This window comes from Scyliorhinus canicula, chromosome 8 (genome assembly GCF_902713615.1).
Source record: "Scyliorhinus canicula chromosome 8, sScyCan1.1, whole genome shotgun sequence".
Lineage (NCBI taxonomy): Eukaryota > Metazoa > Chordata > Chondrichthyes > Carcharhiniformes > Scyliorhinidae > Scyliorhinus > Scyliorhinus canicula.
In genome coordinates, this window is record NC_052153.1 from 168,206,350 (window position 1) to 168,231,874 (window position 25,525).

Consider the following 25,525-nt stretch of genomic DNA (forward strand, 5'->3'; position numbering starts at 1 on the left):
GCTGAGAGTCCAACCTGTATACAATGGTGACATGGTTACACCTTTGCAACCTTGTTTTTTCAGGTACCTGTGGTGATATGCAGGTAAGTAATATCATTAGTTTAGATTAGGCAGGTACCATGATCGTCGCAGGCTTGGTGGGTCAAAGGGCATGTTCCTGTGCTGTACTGTTCTTTGTTCATAGATGGATGGTTGTGCGACCGCCAACCAGCAGGGGGCGGTACAGACACACCATGTGGTCTCAAGACAGTGGTCATGTAATAAGGCACTCCAATAAAAAAATGGGGGCACATCATGCCATCACCAGATGGTTATAAGATGTACACATGGACAGTCGTGCCTAGGGTAGTTCCAGAGAAGTACAAAGCAACTCCACGATAACTTTCTCTGTAACAGATTATTATCTCACCATGTGTGATTCAAAAAAGATCCTGATTTGGACAAATCAAGTTGTTTGGTAGATTCCTTGCTAGACATCAAACACCGAACACAACAGTACCCATTTTGTGGATGTTCACTCCAGTCCCTATCTGTGAAGCTTCTCTTGTTGCAAGCTCCATAGATCTGGCAACTTCCATTGGAGCTTTTAGAGCTAAATCACCAACAGAGAAAGCAGCTTCTTCGGAACAGCTTCACTGTGTAACCCACAACCAGTCTATCTCGAAGTGTATCATCAAGTGTTGTATCAAATTCACAATATTTAGCTAATCCTTTTAACGATGCTACAAACTGTAAAATGGTTTCACCTTCTTCCTGACTATGGTGGTGGAATCGGAACCTTTCTGTAATCAATAATGGCTTAGAGAGAAATGTCCCTCTCAGATTTTTGTTAATTCACTGTCGGGCTTATCTCCTGCTTTTGCTGGGTGAACTAGATTCTGTGGAAACATAAATGTTTTACGGCCGACTGAGGTGAGAAATGTTGTGACCTTTAGGCCCTTCAGTGTCTGATTAAAAACAATTGGAATCTTTCTTCATGTGAATTCCATGTTTCAGAATCCTCACCAAATGAATTCATGGCACCCGTTTGTCCTGCCATTTTTGGATCCCAGCTACTAGGGTCTACTATTCTTCCCTTCTAACTGCCTTGGAAAGAATGGCACAAACAATCCCTTGAACAAGCAACTGGGAAATCTTTCCCCTTTGATGGTTGAGTATTTCGACTTTTCTTTTTTTTTAAATAATTTTTATTGAGAAATTTTGATTTTATACAACATTGACGCACCTTAGTAAAATACCGAAAATAACAATAATATTAACAATCATATACATTCGCCCCATCCCCATGAACAACCCAGCATTTTAACAACGCAAATTAACACACTATAAAGTTACAGAATAAACACTACAATAATGCACCCCCCCCCCCCCCCCCGGGGTTGCTGCTGCTATTGACCCAGTTACCTATCTCTGAGCCAGGAAGTCCAGAAAAGGCTGCCATCGTTTATAGAACCCTTGTATTGATCCTCTCAGGGCAAATTTGACCTTTTCCAATTTTATAAATCCCGCCATATCACTGATCCAGGTCTCCACACTTGGGGGCCTTGCATCCTTCCATTGTAACAGAATCCTTCGACGGGCTACTAGGGACGCAAAGGCCAGGACACCGGCCTCTTTCGCCTCCTGCACTCCCGGCTCTACCGCAACTCCAAAAATCGCGAGTCCCCACCCTGGTTTGACCCTGGATCCAACCACCCTCGACACCGTCCCCGCCACCCCCTTCCAGAATTCTTCCAGTGCTGGGCATGCCCAGAACATATGGGCGTGGTTCGCAGGACTCCCCGAACATCTGGTGCACCTGTCCGCACCCCCGAAGAACCTACTCATCCTAGTCCCGGACATGTGGGCCCGGTGCAGCACCTTAAATTGGATGAGACTAAGCCTCGCACATGAGGAGGAAGAGTTGACTCTCTCCAAGGCATCCGCCCAAGTCCCGTCCTCTATCTGCTCCCCGAGTTCCTCCTCCCATTTAGCCTTCAGCTCCTCCACTGACGACTCCTCCACCTCCTGCATTACCTTATAGATGTCAGACACCTTCCCCTCTCCTACCCACACCCCCGAAAGCACTCTGTCCATCGTCCCCTGCGAGGGCAGCAAAGGGAATCCCTCTACCTGTCGCCTAGCAAACGCCTTTACCTGCAGGTATCTGAACATGTTCCCCTGGGGAAGGCCAAATTTATCTTCCAGTTCCCCCAGGCCCGCAAACCTCCCGCCAATAAACAGGTCCCTCAATTTGCTGATGCCCGCCCTTTGCCACCCCCTGAATCCCCCATCCGTGTTCCCCGGGATGAACCGATGGTTGCCACCCAGTGGAGCCTCCATCGAGCCCCCTGTTTCCCCCCGATGCCGTCTCCATTGTTCCCAGATTCTTAGGGTCGCTGCCACCACCGGGCTCGTGGTAAACCTCTTCGGGGAGAGCGGCAACGGTGCCGTTACCATGGCACCCAGGCTCGTACCTCTACATGACACCATCTCCATTCTTTTCCACGCCGCCCCTCCCCCCTCCATCACCCATTTACGCACCATTGACACATTAGCTGCCCAATAGTACCCCAGAAGGTTGGGCAGTGCCAGCCCACCTCCATCCCTTCCTCGCTCCAGGAACACCCTCCTCACTCTCGGAGTCCCATGTGCCCACACAAAACTCAGAATACTGCTAGTCACTCTCCTAAAGAAGGCCCTGGGGATAAATATGGGCAGGCACTGAAAAAGGAACAAGAACCTCGGAAGCACTGTCATTTTGACGGACTGCACCCTCCCCGCCAACGACAATGGCAGCATGTCCCACCTCCTGAACTCCTCCTCCATCTGATCTACCAGCCTGGTAAAGTTATGCTTGTGGAGAGTCCCCCAGTCCCTGGCCACTTGCACCCCCAGGTACCTAAAGCTCTCCTCTGCCCGCCTAAGCGGGAGGCTACCAATTCCTTCCTTCCTCCTGGTCTCCAGGGTGCACCACAAACACCTCGCTCTTGCCTAAGTTTAATTTATAACCTGAGAAGGTCCCAAACTCGGCTAGTAACTCCATCACTCCCGGCATCCCTCCCACCGGGTCCGCCACATACAGTAACAGGTCGTTGGCATACAACGACACCCTATGTTCCTCTCCACCTCGCACCAAGCCTCTCCACCTCTCTGAATCTCTCAATGCCATCGCCAGCGGCTCGATTGCCAGTGCAAACAACAAGGGGGACAGGGGGCAACCCTGCCTGGTCCCTCGGTAAAGCCGGAAGTACTCCGACCTCCTCCTATTCGTGGCCACGCACGCCATCGGGGCCTCATATAGCAGCCTCACCCATCTAATAAACCCTTCACCAAATCCAAACCTCCCCAACACCTCCCATAGGTACCCCCACTCCACTCTATCGAAGGCCTTCTCCGCATCCAGTGCCACCACTACCTCAGCCTCCCCCTCAATCGCCGGCATCATGATGACATTCAACAATCTCCGCACATTCGTGTTCAGCTGCCTTCCCTTCACAAAATCTGTCTGGTCCTCATGCACAACCCCTGGCACACAGTCCTCTATCCTGGTGGCCAGGATTTTTGCCAGCACCTTAGCATCCACGTTGAGGAGAGATATGGGCCTGTATGAACCACACTGCTGGGGGTCCTTGTCCTTCTTTAAAATTAACGAGATCAGCGCCCGTGACATCGTCGGGGGCAAAGTCCCTCCCTCCCACGCTTCATTGAGTGTTCGCACCAGCAAGGGGCCCACTAGATCCACAAACTTTTTATAAAATTCCACCGGGAACCCATCCGGCCCCTGTGCCTTCCCTGACTGCATCTGCCCGATCCCCTTAACTAGCTCCTCCAGCTCAATCGGCGCACCCAACCCCTCCACCTTCTCCTCCTGCACCTTCGGGAAAGAAAGCCCGTCCAGGAACCTCTCCATTCCCCTCCTCTCCCCCGTTGCCTCCGACCGGTACAGTTCCCCGTAAAAATCCTTGAAGACCTCATTCACCTCTACCCCCTTCCGCACCACATTCCCACTCTTATCACTCACTCCAGCAATCTCCTTAGCCGCATCCCGCTTACGCAGCTGATGAGCCAGCATCCTACTCGCCTTTTCACCATGTTCGTACACTGCCCCTTGTGCCTTCCTCCACTGTGCCTCCGCCTTTCTAGTGGTCAGCAAATCAAATTTAGCCTGCAGGCTGCGCCTCTCCCCCAACAGTCCCTCCTCTGGTGCCTCTGCATACCTCCTGTCCACCTCCAGCATCTTTCCCACCAGTCTATCCCTCTCACTCCTCTCGCTCCTCTCCCTGTGTGCCCGGATGGATATCAGCTCCCCACGAATTACTGCCTTCAGGGCTTCCCAGACCATCCCCACCTGAACCTCCCCCGTATCATTCACCTCAAGGTACCCCTCAATACTTGCCCGGACCCTCCTACACACCTCCTCCTCCGCCAACAACCCCACATCCAACCGCCACAACGGACGTTGGTCTCACACCTCTCCCATCTCCAACTCTATCCAATGCGGAGCGTGGTCGGAGATTGCAATGGCCGAATACTCGGCCTCCTCCACTCTCGGAATCAGTCCCCTACTCACCACAAAGAAATCTATCCGAGAGTAGACCCTATGTACGTGGGAGAAGAAAGAGTACTCGCGTGCCCTCGGCCTCACAAACCTCCATGGATCCACTCCACCCATCTGATCCATAAACCCTCTCAGTACCTTGGCCGCCGCCGGCCTCCTACCCGTCCTAGAGCTGGACCGATCCAGTGAAGGATCCAACACCGTATTAAAGTCCCCCCCTATGATCAGACCTCCCACCTCCAGATCCGGGATCCGTCCCAACATACGCCTCATAAAGCCCGCATCGTCCCAATTTGGGGCATACACACTAGCCAGTACCACCTTTTTTCCCCACCAGAATCGCCACTCCCCGGTTCCTCACATCCAACCCCGAGTGGAAAACCTGCCCCACCCATCCCTTCCTCAGGCGGACCTGGTCCGCCACCCTCAGGTGGGTCTCCTGAAGCATTGCCACATCCGCCTTTAGCCCCTTCAGGTGAGCCAGTACCCTCGACCGCTTCACCGGCCCATTCAACCCTCTCACATTCCAGGTGACCAACCGGATCAGAGGACGTCCCGCCCCCCTCCCCCGTCGACTAGCCATAGCCCGTCGACTGCCCGCCCCAGGCCAGCACCCCCTGCTCGACCCCGTCCCCATAGCGACAACCCCTCACCTCTGTCCCCCCAGCCCCCACCAGCTCCTTCTTGACCCTACCAGCAGCAACCCGGTATTCCCCTTTCCCCCCCTCCCTTCCCCCCCAGGCTAGGAACCCTCCCAGCCGCGAACCGTCCTCCATTGTACTTCCGTGGGTCAGCTAACTTCTGCTGACCCCGGAAACTCCCGCCAATAGCCCGACCCCTCCCGAAGTGGGATCATCCCCCAATCTATCCCTCCTCCTGGCACCGCTCCAGCGCGGGGAAGAACCAGTTAAGGCCCCGCCTCCCCCGTCACCATCTCCAACCCCCAGCCCCGCAGCGCGGGAAACCAGAGGAAAGCCCGCGCTTTCGCACTGCCCCACCACACCCTTCTGACGCAGCTCCCAAATATCAGCCCCACTCCATACCCCCACCCCGGCATAGAATACAACATACCCCCCCGACCCTCCCCTCAAGATACACAGCCCAAACAATGTCCCACAGCACAAAAACAAAAACATAGCAGAACAACCCCTCCGTAAATAACCATATCAAAATTGCAAAAGTACTAAAACAAGAAGAAAACAACAGAAGAAAAAGAGAACACAGCAACAGCAGAATCCAGCACTAATATCTTACAGCCGACCTCGCAACCCCCAACCCCTAGTTCAAGTCCAGTTTCTCCGTCCGCACGAAGGCCCACGCCTCCTCCGGGGAATCAAAATAATAATGCCGGTCCGAATAAGTTACCCACAGGCGCGCGGGCGGCAACATTCCGAGCTTTATCTTTTTTCTATAAAGCACGTCTTTCGTCCGATTAAATCCGGACCGCCGCTTAGCCACCTCCGCACTCCAGTCCTGGTAGATCCGCACTACCCCATTCTCCCAATTGCTGCTCTTCACCTTCTTGGCCCAGCGCAGCACGCACTCCCGATCACTGAACCGGTGGAACCTCACCAGCACCGCACGCGGGGGTTCATCTTCCTTGGGCCTCCTGGCCAGCACCCTGTGCGCTCCCTCCAGCTCCAAGGGCAGATGGAGAGATCCGGCCCCCACTAGCGAATTCAGCATTACAGCCACATAGGCTGTCAGGTCCGATCCCTCCAGCCCCTCTGCAAGGCCCAAGATCCGCAGGTTTTTCCGCCTCATGCGGTGATCCAGCTCCTCAAAGCGTTCCTACCACTTCTTGTGGAGTGCTTCGTGCCCCTCCACCTTACTCACGAGGACCACGGCCTCCTCCTCTCGTTCAATGGCCTGCGTCTGCAACTTCTTGATGGCAGCACCCTGGGTGGACTGAATCTCTGACAGCCTTCTGTTTGTTTCCTGCAGAGAGCTCAGTACTTCATCCTTGAATTCTTTAAAGCAGCGCAGGAGATCAGTTTGTTGTTTCTGGGCCCAGAGTCTCCACCCCTCTGGAGCTTTGTCAGTGGCCATCTTGGATCCCTTCCCCCGTTTTTTCTGAGGAGCTGCTGCTGTTATTTCCACCTTTCCACTCCGAGTTCGAGTCATGGACTGCAGGGAAAGTCGTTCAGCACACCTTCCCCCACCAGGAGACGTCGAAAAATTTCCGTTTTGGGCTCTCAAAAGAGTCGAAAAATCTCTTTAAAATGGGAGCTTCCAAATATGTGGCTTACTGATCCATCACAGCCACCGGAAGTCGTATTTCGACTTTTCACATGAGTAGTAGTCCGTGCAGAGTCCGCAGGCACACTTTGAAATCCCCTTTCCCCACAGCCGGTGTCGCTTCACCATGGGCAAGGTCCCTGCAGCTCATATCCCACTCACTTCAATGCAATCAACTCTTCCCCGACTGTCGTTCTTACTCACAGTTGCTGTCGAAAACTTTTGTTAAACTTTCACATCGGTGACATCTGTGTGTGTACGGGTCTGGTCCCGAGTATCTTCTGTTGCTCCTGGTGCCATCTCTCAATTGGTTGACGAACACCTTCTTTTCAGCAATTTTTTGGCCTCAATCCCCGTCGCCAATTTTCTCTCCTGCTTTGTTGCCGCAAATAGAAAAGGTATGGAGGTGTGCACACTCTGTATTCTTGTAAAACATGGTGAAAGGTTTCTTAAGGGTGTTGTTCATACAATAAAGATGATGATTGGCCCAAAGCCCACGCAAACACTCTGCTGATGTCACTACACATCACATGACCGCATAACCAGCAGGAATGTATTCCCAGAGTCACAACAATGAACAAGCCTAATTTCAATCTACGGCCCATTGCGATGAAGGAGGGCCATTCGTGTGGCCCACTCACCAGCCTAGGTTGCCCATTACTGATATAGATGGACAAAATATATAAGTTAAACACACAGTAGCTCAGTGGGTAGCACTGTTGCTTCACAGCTCCAGGATCCCAGGTTCGATACCCAGCTTGGGTCACTGTCTGTGTGGAGTTTGCACGTTCCCCCCGTTGCTGCGTGGCTTTCCTCCGGGTGCTCCGCTTTCTTCCCACAAGTCCCGAAAGACGTGCTTGTTAGGTGAATTGGACATTCTGAATTCTCCATCTGTGTACCCGAACAGGCAGCGGAATGTGGCGACTGGGGCTTTTCACAGTAACTTCATTCCAGTGTTAATATGACAATAAAGATTATTATTATTATAGAAAAAATACAGATGAAATAATAATAACCTTAAAATATGGCACATAAGGTGGTATTCCAGATATGGTAAAATGAAATATTTTTGTCTAAGATTTACCATCGAGCTTTAATTCTGTCGAGATACGTAAGCTGACAGCCACACATAAAAATTAACGCCCAGTTTAATTTATTGCAATAGTTGCAGAGATTATTTGGTTTGTAATTTTCTAGAGATCTGTTCTCAGAATGCAAGCAATTGTATTTTTTTCAATCCCCAACTTTTGTTTTGCATCAATGAATTATTTAAAACTGTTTGGCCACAATATGCTTTGTGAAGTCATTTATCATATCTGCTGTAATTTTACCCGTAAATTATATACATTTTGTCTGAAATAATTATCGAGAAGACAGGCTGGTAACAAGTCAATATGGGTTTTGTTTTGGCAGCCGGCCAAGAGATTGTTCGGATGCTTTGTGAATAATAATGCAGACTTAGTGGAAATGTTGCCTTTCAATAGTATTTCTTTTGAATTATTCCTGTTTCTATGACACAGATGAGAATGGTCTCTTGATTTCATTAATTTTCAGCATTCATAGACTTAACTTTGAAAAAAAATGATCGAGAAGTTGAGTCTGGAGATTATTTACATTTGTTTTCCTCCTGGAAAGAGTTGGTCGACTGCAATATTTTCAAATTTATTCTTTCATGGGATATGGGCATTGTTGGCAAGGCCAACATTTGTTGCCCATCCTTCATAGCCCCTGAAATGAGTGGCTTGCTGGCCATCTCAGAGTCAAGCACATTGTGGAGTCACATGCAGGCCAGGCCAGGTAAGGACGGCAGATTTCCTTCCCTAAAGGACATAAGTCGATGATGGTCACCATTACTGAGGTCAAATTTATATTCCAGATTTTATGAATCAATTGTAAATTCCACCACTGCCATATTGGGATTTGAACCTGCTTCCCCAGGCTATTAGCCTCAGCCCCTGGATTGTTAGTTCAGTGGTATGACCACTATACCACCGCCTTCCCTATCCCTGTGAGCAAACCACAATGGACTTGTCAGATGATTCCTTGTTGCCCTGATCGATGGAGAAATGCTCTTGGGGCATTTGGTCTACTTGAGTATTGGGTATTTTGTGTTGGTGTAAGAGCTGGCCATTCAGCAAATTAGAGTGGGAATGGTCTCTCTAGCAAAGTCAGGTGGTACAGTGGAACAGTGGTTAGCACTGTTGCCTCACAGCACCAGAGTCCTGGGTTCAAGTCCAGCCTTGGGTGACTGTTTGGCGTTTGCATGTTCTCCCTGTGTAAGCGTGAGTATCCTCCAGGTGCTCTGGTTTCCTCCCACAGTTCAAAGATGTGCTGGTTATTTGGATTGGTCACACTAAATTGCCCCTTAGTGTCCAGCGATGTGCAGGCTACGAGGATGGGGCAGGGAGATGGGCTTGGGTAGAGTTGGTGCAGTCTTGATGGGCCGAATGGCCTCATTCTGCCCTTCAGGGATTCTATGACTCTACAGTTTACTACATTTGTCAATAAAGGATCACTTTGATCACGATACCGAAAAAAGCTAGCTGCATATTGTAAATAGTGATCAGGCAAATTTGGCGTTTTGTTCATCAAAGTCAGAGTTCATATTGACACGGACGTATATTATATTCGTAAAATTATGGTATTTTGCACAAATCAAGCAGTTTTTCTCTAGCCATCAAGGAGAGATAGCCAGACTCGATAGCTTCTGTAGATAGTAATAAAAAAAGCAAAAGACCTCAATTGATGATATTAATTAAGTCGTAATTTTACACCGCAGTTGGAAACTTATTATTTTCTATTCCATTAGCAGTCAGCCCAGCTTAACAACTGTAATAACATATGTAGTGTTACTGTAACATTTCATTTGAGCTTTTACTGATTAATACATTTGTTTGACAGTTAGTATATATCTGGCCAAGCGAAAATGTTAGAAGCCATGATCATCCAAAAGAATGATGTGAAACATAAAACCGACATATCTCTGGCATAAAGAAACCCAGTGCGTTCCATGAATGTACTCTGGGAATAGCTGATGGTGAAGTTGACGGACATGGAGGGAATTTTGTAGATTTGACACTCCGGGGGGAAACTTTGGGCGAGATTCTGTGGCTTCCCACCGCGTATTTCTCAGTGGCGGGAGGTGACCCGGCGTTGGTCAGCGACGGGATCTTTTGGTCCTGCCATCGTCAATGGGGAACCCACCCCATGCTGCCGGGTAAACCGCGGTAGGGCTGCACCAATGGCAGGACCGGACGATTCCTCTGGCGTAAACAACCAGACGATCTGGCTTTTCACCTGCGCCAAAACACAGACACTTTGTGGACATGAAGAACGATCCCTGAGTGCTTGAATCCATGACTTGACATCTGTGACCTAACATTGGGTTTTGGACTTTGTTACCAGCAAAATCGCAAGTTACAGCAACCTATTGGGCATCCCCAGGCAACTCACCGGCGAGAAGGCCTCAAAGGTCAGAAGGTCAGGTTATTGCATCACTGCATCAGGCAATCCCTGTGAAGGGATTTGAAGTCAGGGCGATCAGTAGGGGTAACTGGGGTGTGGGTGTGGTGGGGGGGGGAGGGGGGGGAGGGGTGGTGAAATTTAGGTGGGGGACTGTTAGAAGGGATTGGGTAGTGGTCAGGGAAGGTGAGGGTAGCAAATTGAGATGACATAGGATCCGATGTTTAAGTAAGGCTGGTTCATCCTCAGAGAGGGACCAGTGAGGGGAAGGTAGTTGGTGGTTAGGGAATGGAAATTGTAACAGGGATCAAAGACAAAGGGCAGGATTTTCATGCCTCCTTCTGTGTTGAGGTGGATTTGGGATGATTTAGAAATGGTGGACTGGATTCCCGGGCTCCCATTCCTGTTGCTGACTATTTTTAGTGATCCATATAACGTTGCAGGTGCAAATCCACATGCAGATTTTCCAACTTTAAGGTTTATTGCAGGGGTGGATATTTTAGAGCACCCACTATTTTAATGGAGTAGGGCCCGTTTAAGTAGGCAACATGGTTCACTGCATCGCAATGGAGTTGTGAACCATGGGGGAACGTAGTCTAGTGTTGGGAACCTTTTGAAAGGTACATTCAAATGGAAACTTCATATGTCATATTACAATACTCTATGAGAAATGAATGATATTTCTAATGCAGTGATTGATAGGACTTTGTCTTCAAAGGTAAGTGACCATTAAATTGACTAGCATTGTGTAAGTGGAGAAGTGTTCAGACGTATTAGGGCACATTATCCACTGGATAAAGTGCTCTTCTGCGATGAACAGTATTGATATTCAGGTTTCACTCTGTCAATGATCCCCAATAATTTAACCTTTTATTTGAAGTGTTGTCCAGAGATCTTTCCTTTGATGTCAATCTTGAACAGATGAATAGGCTCTTCCAAAGACTTCAAAGGTTTTAATGTATAAAACGTTGTCTGCTTTGTGTTATACAGATATACAAGAGACTCACATGATGAATGCTTGGCTGAGCTTGGAACTCCACTGTTGCATTCATATCAGCAGGGATTGTGGATTCAACTGTCAAAGAAACTGTGATTATTTTTATCTTGACAGTTAAGACAACACTGGCTCTTTGAAGTGCTTTTTGAATGTTTTTTTTCAATTTGACAGTTCCATTAACACCTCAAAGACTTCCCAATGTTATTGTAGTGCTCAAGAGTTCTGCACATGGGGGAAAGTGGGTGAGTGGGTCTGGGGGAGGTGAAGCGATATGTGGGTGGGTGATCGGGCATGAGGATATGGAATGTGTGTGAGGGGCATGGGGGTTTGGAGTTGTATGGGGGTCATGGAGGGGGCATGGCACCCTTACCCTACCTTGGTATCTCCCTGTCTTTGTTCCTCCCGTCTCCTGTTTTGGGAGGTGGTGACTGAGAGTCCAGTCTGCCTCTTGCAACCCAGTGTGAAAATAGTGGGGGAGGACACTGCCAGCCAGGAGGTGGGAGTGTGAGGTCGGGAAATGGCCAGACTCATGCTTCTTATCTTGAAGATGAAACTCCGGAACAATGGCTTTGGTCTTCCCAATATTTAACTGGAGGATTATAATGCAAAGCTCCCGGAGAAGCCTGGGGCCTTGTCTGCAGCATGTGCCCTTGGTGCATGAGGCAGGAACAGCGAAACCCTATTCCTCATGATTGACAGAAAATGGACAAATTTGCAGGCCAGACATTTTCCTCTCCACATTCCAACTACAATAAATGGCCTGGCTACTATCCTCCGCCCCATGGCCCAAAATGGAATGGAAGCCCCAGTTATTTCCCCGAGGCCAGTCGCAAAAATATGTCTCTAATGTCTCTTGGGAGGGGGAGGGGGGGTTGGGGGGGGGGGGGGGGGGGGTGTGCGGCGGGACCTCTTTCCAAAAGAAAAAAAATCTGAATTCTCACAGGTGCGAATCAACCGTGAAAGAAATTGCCGTCGATTTAATCTTGGAGCCTGAGATTTGCTGGACGTTAATTGATCTGAGGAATTTAAAAGGCATTTGTAGTGACCTGGATTTGAACAGGGAGGTAGTTGGGCAGCAACCTCAAAGGTTAAGAGTTGAACATCAAAACTATGCTCCAGGCACGAGACCACTTGAAGGTATTGCCATTAGAATGCCACTCGCAAGCTGTAAAAGCGACCCTTTGCTGGAAAATGGAGAGCAATATTACTGCTTCATGTCATACCTCCACTTTAATGATAACTTGTGTCGTAGAGCTCTGCGCAGGATTGCCACAATCTTTAGCTTGCACAGTCAAATTGATAATTCCACTGGAAGAAGCATCCATGGATTCTCTGTCCAGTGGTTCGACCACAGATATTATTCCAGTTGAACTATTGATGGTAAAATATTCAGCGGGATCTCCGTCAATGATTCTGTAAGTCACTTGACTGTTTGGGGAGTCCTCCTGGTCCTTGTCAAAAGCCTGCCAATGATAGAGTACAGGAACAGTTAACCAGTTACAGCCCTTCTGTTGTAAACCGTACTTAATGAAAGATGAAAGCTGAACAGCGAATGATTCAGTTTGACGTCAATAGTTTTTAATAAAACAGCTGCAGTTGTATCTGGAGGCGAACAGCTCGCCCTAATGATTTAGTGGCTAAGTGTTAACTGATCTGCGTCTATATTCTGCAGATGTGTTCAAGCACCTGTGTGCGAAGTTTCACTTTATCTGAAAATAGAGGTGTATAATTATGTTGACAGGCTGCACTGTACAGGAACAGTGCCTGGCCCAAATTGCTGCCTGCACTATAAAACAGCCCAAACCCTGTTTCTGTGTAGTTAACATCGGCCCACACAATGGAAAAATATATTAGGCAATGTATAAAATGGCTACGGATTTATATTCATTCATTTTGCATGAGTTCCCAAGACCATTTTCGACCTTCAGTGAATGAGATAAGCTTTTTCATCAATTAACTTATCTTTGTGCTTCTGTGCATAAATGTCCAAAGTGTGAACACAAACATGTAAAGGCATGTGATTATTAGGTCAATAGAAGGTTCTTATCGGAAAGATTAAGGCCTTCAAACAGTGTTCCGTAATGCATGGATATTATTGTGCTCTATGATTATCTTAAAAGAAATGTTAATTTACTTTTTACTACTTCGAAAGACGCAAAGCTGGCGATTCAAGTATTACCTCTTGGTTCACCCTGTTTTTCCTTTTACTTCAGAAAGAAATGGGCGGGAATTTTATGCACGATGGTGGGTGGGACCGGAAGCAGCCACGTTTCCCAGTTCCACCCGAGATCCTGGGAAGAACAATTAAGGGCAGGCCAGTGTGAAACGCGTCCGGGGAGGGTTAGTGAGGCCGGTGGGAACAATGGCAGCCGCTGGGTCCAATGGTGACCTAGCGGGAGGTGGCTGCCCAAGACCACTGAAGACATCTGAGGAGGCAGAGGGAGGTCGGCATCATGGCAGCAGCGCCTAGCAGACAATCCAGCTGAATAGGGTTTCAGGTGGGCATCGGGCGCACCCCCCCCCCCCCCCCCCCCATTTCTCGGATGACTGACTCCACACTCTTTTGGAGTTGGTGAGTGTCAGGCAGAACATCCCAATACCACGGCAAGAGGAGGTTATCCCACCTCACCTAGAAGTCCTGGGCAGAGGTGACATCCAAAGTCAGCAGGCACAAATTGGTCTGTCACACATGGACTCAATGGTAAAAGGTTCAATGATCTTCTGCGCTCGGCAAAGGGTGAGTACAAAGTTGACATGGTCCCCATGGCAGGGTGCCCATCCCTAGTTGCCCTCATGGGTGTAGGAATCTAAGGCTCACCAAGATGTAACACCCGTAAATGTAAGAGTAAGCTACAGTGGGCACAGAAATGGGTTTGCACAGGTGCTTTTTGGTCTTCTTCAATATCCATAATTATCAGTTAACATTGTCAAGCATGTGCTCCTTTTTGCTTCACTTCTTAAATGTTATGAGCACTCCAGTTTCCTCCCACAAGTCCCAAAAGACTTGTGTTAGGTGAATTGGACATCCTGAATTCTCCCTCTGTGTACCCGAACAGGCGCCGGAGTGTAGCGATTAGGGGATTTTCACAGTCACTTCATTGAAGTGTTAATGTAAGCCTACTTGTAACAATAATAAAGATTATTATTATAAAGATAAATGACTGCTTTGCTCACAAGCCCTGGGTATTCTGTGTTTTTGATGAGTTCTGGCCTCATCATTGCCTGGTGAAAGATCTTTGGGGTAGCAAACTTTATTACAGAAACAGTGATGCTACATTGGGTTCATGGCATGGTTTTGTGTGAAATGTTTGCAAAGGAGGTAGTGCACTGGGTCCCAGATGGAAGGCAGATCTTGGCAGCCAAGCTGTAGGAATGCTGAATCCAGACCTCCCTGGTCCCTGCCTCCCTCATTTCTGGCCCCTCGTCCTGACCATGTTCCTGCCCCGGTTCTCCATCTGAATCATCATTGGATTCCTTCTCTGAGGCGGGTGCACCAGCCAGCCCTGGTCCAGGTCCTGGTCCATTCGTTCCCCGCTTGATTCTGCAGAGCACGACTGACAGTGAAGACGAGCAACACTTGCTCTGGCAGATATTGCAGGGCGACCCGAGAGCGGCCCGGGGATCGGAACTTCATTTGTAGCAGACCTATTCACCGCCCTTGTGGAGGCATGACAATGATTGTATCTCTCCTCTGCTTCTGTCCTCGAGTGCCTGAGTGGCATCATCAGCCACCTTTTCAAGGGTAACCCTTGTTACCAGGTAACCATCCCTGGAGAACTGGAACCATGGGCAGCCTTGGCACTTGAGTGGCGCAGTATGTAGGCATCGTGAGAGCTGCCAGGGTACCTCGCACAGACCTGTAGATTCTGGGCACTGTGGTTGCAAACATTTTGAACGTTCATGGAGTGATGCCCCTTCCTATTAACAAAGGTGCCTGGCTGGCCCACTGCCACCTTGATGGCCAAATGGGCAATCAAAGGTATTCTGGATGCTGGTAACCCTGCTACAGTTCGAAAGCCTCTGGTTCCCTCAGTCTGGCTGGCTTGGTCAGCCCTGAAATGGATCAATGTGCTTACCCGCCTGAACAAAGTGAGAATCACCAGCAGTTCAGCACAGCTGACTGAGAGACTCTGCAAAGATCACTCACTGACCCCTGGAAGGAATTGGAGGCAGAAAGGGTAAGGGCTACAGTCACCTTGAGAGCCAGGGGCATTGGGTGTCCATCCACACAGTTAGAGGTTATCTCTGGCTTGTGGCAGCTTCCACTGAGAGGTGGATTTGGATTTGGATTTATTGTCACGCATACCGAGGTACAGTATTGTTCTGCAACACAGATTGCACAATCCAGACTGATCGTTCAATACATGAAAAACATAGGACATACATAATTACACAATGTAAACACATAGACACAGGCATCAGGTGAAGAAGCATACGGTGTGTATACTACTCAGTAGAGAAGGTGCATGGAGAGCTCAATTCAGTGCATAAAAGGGTAATTCAGGAGTCTGGTAAAAGCGGGGGAAAAGCTGTTATTGGGCGTTCTCAGATTATTGTATTTCCTGCCTGCTGGAAGAAGTTGAAAGAGAGGGGTCTTACAATAATAATAATCTTTATTGTCACAAGTAGGCTGACATTAACACTGCAATGAAGTTACTGTGAAAAGCCCCTAGTCGCCACACTCCGCGCCTGTTCGGGCTCACTGAGGGAGCATTCAAAATGTCCAATTCACCTAACAGCAGGTCTTTCAGGACTTGTGGGAGGAATCCAGAGCACCCGGAGGAAACCCATGCAGACACGGGGAGAACTTGCAGACTCCGCACAGATAGTGACCCAAGTCGGGAATCGAACCTGGGACCCTGGCACTTTGATTATGCTGCCCGCTTTTCCAAAGCAGCTGGAGTCTCCTGTGGCAATGGACCTCGGTCATGTCGAGGTAGTTGGACATGCCTCTACGTCCTGGCAGCTGGGTAGTGGCATCTTCTGCAGGGCTGTCCTCATGGCTCTCCCTGTTGGCCCTGAACACCTGGTGCCAGTGCCTCTCCTCTGAGGTGATGCCTGCGATTACCGGCCTCCTCTCTCTTTGGTCCCTGTCTTCCTCCTCCTGGGAGGTTCTCCCTGCTGAATGCACAATACCTATCTGCTGAGATGCAAATGTACCTGACCCTTGAGTCAGCAATTGTATCCCACTGTCAGTCCAGACGATTTGCACAAATCTCAAAAGAATGCAGTCAAAATGTTCACAAAACTCGAGTGTAAGGCCACACTCACTCACTCACTCCTACCAACTCGGACTGTCTTTGCTCCTGCACCTGTTGGGTGAAAAATCAGCAAAAATGGATTGACCGCCTACCGGGGATGCATCCTCGACATCTTCTCATGCAATTTCACACACTTCCAGGTTGGCCAAATGCCCATCCAAGCAATGTACAATTCTGAACTTGGAGGATAGATCTCTTGTGGATCAGGCAGCCCAGTTTCTGTTTAAACAGGCCCTTGTAATGTGGCTACTTAATATAAATGTCTTGACCATGAGCTCTCTGACCAAGAGGAATAAACTGGGAATTTGGTAAACTGCATCTATCTAGGTGGTCCAGATTACAGCATTGATAAAATAGATTGCATGGGGCAGTTTGCTCTGAGTTAACTGAACAATAAATCACTCTCTGGTACGAACAGATTATAGTACTTCTGATATTCTACAACATGAACTTGAAGAGGGACGGGACCAGGTTGTCAGCCCTGTTTAGACAAGAATTTTTTTAAATTAATTGATGGGATGTGGCTTCCACTGTCTAGGCCAGTCAGCATTTATTGCCCTCGAGGGGCTGGTTTAGCACAGGGCTAATTCGCTGGCTTTTAAAGCAGACCAAGGCAGGCCAGCAGCACGGTTCAATTCCCGTACCAGCCTCCCTGAACAGGCGGCGGAATGTGGCGACTAGGGGCTTTTCACAGTAACTTCATTTGAAGCCTACTTGTGACAATAAGCGATTTTCATCTCAATTTCTTTTCGAGAAGGTGGTAGTGAGCATGCATGCCTGAGCTACTGCAATCCATGTGGTGTAGGTAAACCCACAGTGCTGTTCAGGAGGGAGTTCCAGGATTTTGACCCAGTGACAGTGAAGGAACGGCGATGTTTTTCCAAGTCAGGATGGTGAGTGGCTTGGATGGGAACTTCCAGGTGACAGTGTTCTCAGGTATCTGCTGTCCTTGTCCTTCTACATGATAGTGGTTGTGAGTTTGGAACGATTTGTCCACGAAGCGTTGGTGAGTTCCTGCAGTGCACCTTGAAGATGGTGCACACGCTGCTAGTGTGCAGCAATGGTGGAGGAAGTGAATGTTTGTGGCAGCGGGAGCAATCAAGATCCAATGTTGCCTTCTCTTCAATACTGTGTCTCTTGTAATGCCTGAGAGAAGTGACCAGAAATTGCACTTCTGTGAGGAGCAAACTGCTGCAAAGACTCGTTGAAGAAGAATCTAGGGGCATTTCCGCAATACTACGCAATCTTTAAGTATTATCAGCCAAGACCCTTGGACCTGGTTAACTAAATATATCAAATTATGCATAGCACATGCTCCAGAGGGCTAATGGGATTGCATATCTCCTCTCCAAACTATAACATGCAGTAAAACCCCTTGGCTCTGCTGCTAGTGGAATTTGAGTGCAAAGTCATGTTTGCAAACACTTAGACTTCCAATATATGTCCATGCTATACATTAACATAATGGTACTTTAGTTCTGCAATATTCCAAAAGTGAAAAGTCACATGGGGCGGGATTCCCCTGTCCCATCCGTGGCCGGACCCGCAAGAATGGAAAATTTGGCGTTCCAGCCAAATCTCAATTCACTCTCAGTGGCACCGGAAAATCCAAACCGTGAACGATGTTGGAAGATTCAGGCCCATAGTTTTACATTCTTGCCTTCTACCTGTGGACACTAGCATCAAAAACACATTGGGCTGGATTCTCCGATTTGAAGACGGAGTGCTGACAGCGGCTTGGGAACTGTGGTGTTTTATGGCCGAAAAATGGCACAAAAGCTGCACCGATTCTCCACCTGGTGGGGGGGGGGGGGGGCGAGCAGGCACGTAGCATAACGCCCCTGGCTTTACCTGCGGATGCCGCTGGAGAATTTACGGGTCCGTCGCCGCACATGCGCATGGCGGGGTCTTGCAGCGGCCGTGCCATGCAACATGGCGCCGGCCATGCACAGACCTGGCCTGCCAAAAATTGCTCCCCGGTAATCAGCCTCGCCAACCCCGGAGCATCCCTCACCAGTACCCCCAGCCCCTGCCAAAGCCCCCCCTGCCCGCAGAATGGCTCCCCCCCCCCCCCCCATCCCCGACTGTGGCGGCCCTGGACTCAGTCCGCAGCCATCGGGCCGGGTTCACAAAAGTAAAAAGGACAAATGTTCCACGCCGTCGGGAATTCGGCCCATAAGAGGCGGGGCATCGGGGGAGGTCCTCAGGTGATATCCTGAGGCCATCCCGATGGCGTGAGGTATATTCTGTGAGTATGCCGTTTTTGAGGGGTCGGAGCATTGCAAAAGCGCCCCCCCCCCCCCCCCCCCCGATTTTGGCGCAAACGGAGATTCTCCGGCCGATCGCTGAACGCGATTTTACCGTCGGCGACCGGAGAGTCTCGCCCCAAATGTTCCATTCAAAACTAGAAATATTTCATCAGAAGTTTCTTCATACCTGAACCTGGACAATATTTTTAATGACATTTTCCTTAATAAATCCAGTGTAACTATTTTGTTGGAAAACAGGTACTTCATCATTTGCATCAGAGATGGAAACCTCTATCTGTACATTTGTTGAAAGCCCTCCACCGTCTTTAGCTTGCAGTGTAACAAAAAGCTGCTGCCTCTTCTCTCTGTCCAAGAATGTTTCATTTTTCACAAAGAACGTCCCAAGCTGTGGATCTACATCAAACGTTTGCAATCTGTCATGTTTAAAGCAGAATATAAATCTTTATAAGGTGCTGAATCATGATTTAAGAACATCTGAACAAAGGAAATAGGTGACAGGTTGTTAGACGTATTAGATGCTGTGGTATGAAGAGACAAAAGTTCTGATCCTTTTTTACCAACACACTTTTATTTCTTCCAACAGACTCTGCACAAAACTCTACACATCACCAGCCCCAGAGGCACCTGAAGCTTCTTTACATATCAGTGTCAATTATTGGACATTTAACATAAATGAGACGACTAATTGCAATGTCTCTTAACCCATTACTTAACACAGGTCGTCACCACATTCAGAAGCAGTTAAGTACTTTCTACTGAGAAAAAGAAGACGTGAAAGCACACAAGTCCTAATTTTTAATGACATTGTGGTTCATTTCACAGCAGGGTACCTGAGATACATTCATGCATGAAGGGAGATGAAAATAAATAATCCAGACACCTGGCTGTCTGGAAGCTATTACCCTGTCAATTACAGCCTACTAAAAGCTATTTGAAAGTGAATAGAAGCCTTTCAGGTCAAAGGATCTCAGGGGGTTTAAAGACTTCTGATACACATTGGTTTTCTATGAAGTAACACACAATCACAACAAAATACAGTACAGAAGAGGCCCTTCGGTCCATCGGGTCTGCACCGACACATGAAAAACACCAGACCTACCTACCGAACCTCATTTGTCAGCACTTGAGCCACAGCCTTGAATGTTAAGATGTATCCAGTGCTCATTCAGGCAATTTTTAAAGGATGTGAGACAATCCATCTCTACCACCCTCCCAGGCAGTTTGTCACGAGACTCTGGGTAAAAAGGTTTTTCCTCAAATCCCCCCAAAACTTCCTGCCCCTCAGCTTGATCTTGTGTCCCCTTATAGCTGACCCTTCAACTAAGGGGACCAGCTGCTCCCTATCCACCCGGTCCATGCCCCTCGATCAGGTCAACGCTCAGTCTTCTCTGCTCCAGTGAAAACAACCCAAGCCTATCCGATGTCCCCTCATAACATAAATGTTCCATCCCAGACAACATCCTGGTAAATCTCCTCTTCACCCGCTCCAGTGCGATCACTGGTGACCAGAATTGCACACAGTACTCCAGCTTTGGCCTCATCAAAGTTCTATACAGTTCCATCATGGCCTCTCTGCTTTTGTAATCTATGCCCTGATTGATAAAGGCAAGTGTCCCATACGCCTTTTTCACCACCCTATCAAGCTGCCCTTCTGCCTTCAGAGATCTATGGACAAACATGCCAATGTCCCTTTGTTCCTCGGAACTTCCCAGTGTCATGCCGCTCATTGAATATTTCCTTGTCAAATTACTCTTTCCTAAAGTGTATCACCTCACACTTTAAATTCCATCTGCCACTTCTCTGCCCATTAGACCATCCCGTTTATATCTTCCTGTAACCTCACTGTTAACCACCTGGCCATTCTTTGTGCCATCTGCAAAGAGCTGTACCTTTCTATATTTCTGTCTGAGGCAGCAGGTGTAAGGGACAAGTAAGTGAAAAAGCAGTGTGATCTTTCACTGTTTCTGTATGGACTGCTCTTCAGCTTCCAGGCAGGGATGACTGAGAAGCGGGTGTCTCTGATATGGGGGAGGGGGGTCACTGATATGAGAGGGGTCATTGATATGGGGGGAAAGTCACTGATGTGAGGGGGGTCACTGATGTGAGGGTGGGTCACTGATAACAGGGGGGGTCACTGATATGGGAGGATCTGATAAGGGTCTGATGGGGGGGACTGGGGCATGGGATGGGCAAGATTTGCATTGTGGGGGTGACCTCCGATGGACTTTGGGGGCACATAGATTACATACTTACCCCCTTAACCCACCGCGGGGTCCACCGTGTCAGGGTCACGCTTGAAAATACTTGCACCAACCCACACCCGTGCGAATCCTGGACAACAGGGCCGGAACATCACGGTGGTGTGGAGAATTGGGTGTTCATCCCGTTAATCAGATGCAAATGGGTTCAAATGTGCAGCTTTATCAAATTCAACTCTCATGTACAGAATTATTGTGATGCATGAGATTAGTCACATTAACATAAATCTTGTGACTTAAATTACCAAATTATTGATCCTGCATTTTATTTTCTGCAGGGCTTCATTTTGCAACTTGGAACCTAGCCTGTATCAACATTAGAGGAGTCAAATTGGCTCGGCCAGTTCATGGGTTCAGATTGGCAGTGTCAATGCATCTGCCCAAACCTAGATGTCCAATGCCAGTCTGAAATGGGGCTTCATGTCTAACTGTTGTATTCCAGATGAGCTGCTGGCACCTCGCAGGCAGCTTGCCTTCAGGAGGGTTGAAGGTAATAACTTCCCCGAGTGTGGGTGGGGTGGCAGGATGTTGGGGTTGAGGGGAGGGCATGGAGGGGAGGAAGGGCAGGTATTCTGAAGGGACGAACCGGAGGGTGGGATGATGATGATAGGCCATCAGCCCATTCCGAGTGCTCCCTTCTCCTTCCAGCTCCACATTTAAATTTAAAAATAAACTTTTACTTATCTTTTTGGTGGATAAGATTCACACGAGTAAAGTTTGGCCTCATACTGGTTCCACTCAGGACAGTCCAATTCCCTGTAGGGGTCCTAAAACAGTCATAATATCCTCATCACCGTGGGCAAGGGGCCTAATGCCTGTTTTAGGTGTTACGTCCAATGCCTGGATGTCAAAGAACAGTAAAACACAGGATCAGGCCCTTTGACCCTCCAAGCCTGTGCTGATCATGATGCCTATCTAAATTAAAACCTTCTGCACTTCCGGGATCTATATCCTCTATTCTCACCCTATTCATGTATTTCTCAAGATGCCTCTGAAACGTCACTATCGTACGTGCTTCCACCACTTCACCCGGCAGCGAGTTGCAGGCACTCACTGCCCTCTGTATAAAAGACTTGCGTCGTACATCTCCTCTAAACTTAGCCCCTCGCACCTGTGACCTATGTCCCCCAGTAATTAATTTTTTCACCCTGAGATAAAGCTTCTGACTCTGCCCATGCCCCTCATAAATTTGTAAACTTCTATCTGGTCGCCCCCTCAACCTCCGTCGTTCCAGAGAAAACAATCTGAGTTTATCCAACCTCTCCTAATACCCTCCAGATCAGGTAACATCCTGGTAAACTTCTTCTGTACTCTCTCCAAAGCCTCCACATCCTTTTGGTAGTGCGGCGACCAGAATTGTACGCATTATTCCAAGGTGGCCGAACTAAGGTTCTGTACAGCTGCAGCATGACTTGCCAATTTTTATACTCTAAATCTAAAATGGCTCCTGTTGATTAGCAGGCTCCCTGGGGCGCAGGGCACAGAAAACAAGCGCAATGATGACGAACTTCTAACCTTGTGTGTCCATCACGCATATCTGATTTATTTAAATGAGGACATTTGTTGGCAAAGCTTTTATGTTTCAATATTTCAATAGTTAGTTTGACCAGGTATAAATCTGTCTATGCAATATCAAACTGCTGTATTTTTCAGATTAGGATTTATAAAGTGCCCAGCTACAGATTTTAGTCTTTGAAGTAATACCAGATCAGGCCAGGGAGGTCAGGTGGCATCAGAGCAAGACTGGGCCACATCCATCATTATATTTCCAACTGCTTTATTCATTCATTCAGGGCATGTGGGAAATGCCGGCAAAGCCAGGATTAATTGCTAATCCCAGTTGCCCCTGAGAAGATGGTAAGTGTCAGGTTCTGGAATCGTTGTCGCCATATCTGTGGGTACGCTCGCTATGCTTTTTACCATTGCGGTTTGATCGATGCAACCGGGCGATTTACTGGGCCATTTCAGAGGGCAGTTAATAATCAACCATATTCCCGTCTATCTGCAATTGCGTGAAGGCCAGACTTGGTAAGGGCGGCAGATTTGTTAACATGCCTCCATAGTACTAGTCCAGACCTCTGGATTACTAGTCCAATAACATTACCATATTGCTGCTGTTCCACTGTATTTGTAGGCTTTGGCATGTTGATTAGAGAGCACTGTCTGTGTAGGGTGTAGGTCAGTATAGAGACACCGACAGCGCCACCACGAATAGTTACATCTAAAGATTAGGAAACTTACACGCTGTCAGATCCAAGAAGTCGATAGGTGATCTTGCCAAAATTTGCGCTATCAGCATCTGTAGCCTTTGAAAACAGAAGGAGATGAATAGACTTATTGTTCATATTTGATTTTAAAATATTTTTTGATAAAATCTCACTGCAATTTCTTACGGTAATGCAAGTCACATTGTAGCCATTTGTACTATCTTCTGGGACTTCCAGTATAAAATAATCTTGGTCAAACACTGGGCTGTTGTCATTTCTGTCTGTTATATCAACACGGACGACTGCAACAGAGCTGAACATTTCTTGTGTTTCCATTTCAACAGCAAAAAGCTGAAAAGGATAAAAATTGCGTACTTTGAGAAACTGTTAGTCCACTGAAACAAGCAAATAGAAACGATACAGGAGGTTGATGCAAATAAAACAATTGCAACGACTGTTTGCAGTGCACCGTTATTCATGGAATGGTTACAGCACAGGAGGCAGCCATTCGGCCTTTCCTATTCGTGACAACTCTCTGCTGGAGCTGCTCACCTTGTGCCACTCACCCAACCTTTCCCTGGAGCCCGACACATTTTGTTCTCCTCACATAGTTATTGAATTTTCTTTTGACGGTTGACTACGCCTCCGCCACACTCTCAAACAGTGCATTCCAGATCCCAACCACTCGCTGCGTAAAAAGTTTTTTTCTGCTTGTCGGCATTGTTTCTTTGACTTTAAAGTCAATGTTTTCTTATACTCGTGCTTCCTGCTAACGGCAACAGATCGCTCACGATTTTGAACACCCATCTCAAATCACCTCTTAATCTTCTCTTCTCCAAGGAGTAGCTCCTCGGCTTCTCCAATTTATCCCTGTAACAAAAGTTCCTCATCGGCACAGTAGCACAGTGGTTAGCACTGTTGCTTCACAGCGCCGGGGTCCTTGGTTCGATTCCCGGCTTGGGACACTGTCTGTGCGGAGTCTGCACGTTCTCCCCGTGTCTGCGTGGGTTTACTCCGGGTGCTCCGGTTTCCTCCCACAAGTCCCGAAAGACGTGCTGTTAGATGAATTGGACATTCTGAATTCTCTATCAGTGTGCCCGAACTTGAGCCGGAATGTGGCGACTAGGGGCTTTTCACAGTAATTTATTTGCAGTAATAATGTAAGCCTATTAGTGACAATAATAAAGATTATTATTCTCTCGGACCATTCTTGTGAATCTTTTCCATGCCCTGTCCATTGTCGTCACATCCTTCCTAAAGTGTGGTGCCCATAATTGGACCAGTGTTTTTCTTACATTTTTGTACTCTATTGCCCTATTTAAAAAGTCTTATTAATACAGAAAAGGTCCCAAAGTGCAAATGAAAATAAAATGGAGATTGAGCTGAGGAAATGGGCACCTTGGTAAGAGATGGGTTTAAAAGGGAATCTCAAAGGAGAACAGGGAGGTGGATGGGTGTTTAGAGAAGAAGTTTTGAAGTATAGGGACCAGGTCACCAGTAATAATAATAATCTTTATTAGTGTCACAAGTAGGCTTACATTAACACTGCAGTGAAGTTACTGTGAAAATCTCCTAGTCGCCACATTCTGGCACCTGTTTGGGTACACTGAGGGAGAATTCAGAATGTCCAATTCACCTAGCAAGCATGGGGAGAACATGCAGATTCCACACAGACAGTGGCTCAAGCCGGGAATCAAACCTGGGACCTTGACGTTGTGAAGCAACAGCGCTACCCACTGTGCTACAGTGCCGCCTACTGGAACAAACTGTGGGGCACAATACACAGGAGGCCAATGAAAGGATATCATCATTTGTTGGGAGGATAAAGGGCTGAGGGAGGTTACAAAGGTAGGGAGGGAGAAAGGCAGGAGGGAATATGAACCCCAGATTGAGAAGTTTATATTTGAAGCATTTGGGGAAACTAATGCAGCAGGTGAGGTCAGGCATTGTGGGTGAGGGCGGGCGTGGTGGTTGAGGGTGGGCATGCTGGGAGACAGAATCAGGGCAGCAGAGGCCAACCAGGAGGAAACAGAGAACGTCTTCACCACCGGCTCTCACTTTGACCACCTCAGGTGAGGTCAGTGGTGACTCGAGGGGTGGGCAGATCACGGGAGACATCCAGCAGCACGAGAAAATCCAGAGTGGGCAGCTTAAAAGCTGAAATTGGACAAAGTTGATTTCCAGCTAAATTTACCTGCAACTAAAAAAGTTCCCAATGTCTTATCTATGCAATAAATGTGCCAGAAGGAACAAGGAAATTCATCCTCAAGAACTCTGCTGGCCAAAGTAAGA

At 48.1% G+C, this 25,525-nt stretch overlaps 1 protein-coding gene across 10 annotated transcripts in view; it reads right to left on the reverse strand.

The window, feature by feature from the left end:
* LOC119970680 (cadherin-related family member 2-like) overlaps nt 1–25,525 on the reverse strand; it is a 257,761-nt gene that overhangs the window by 169,705 nt on the left and 62,531 nt on the right. For all 10 annotated transcript variants that reach the window (XM_038805691.1, XM_038805693.1, XM_038805688.1 and 7 more), the window contains 4 exons: nt 23,420–23,584; nt 23,268–23,332; nt 18,935–19,181; nt 12,461–12,700 (listed from right to left, as the gene is read on the reverse strand). In XM_038805691.1, the coding sequence (XP_038661619.1) occupies nt 12,461–12,700; nt 18,935–19,181; nt 23,268–23,332; nt 23,420–23,584 (717 nt within the window). The remainder of the gene's footprint in view (nt 1–12,460; nt 12,701–18,934; nt 19,182–23,267; nt 23,333–23,419; nt 23,585–25,525) is intronic.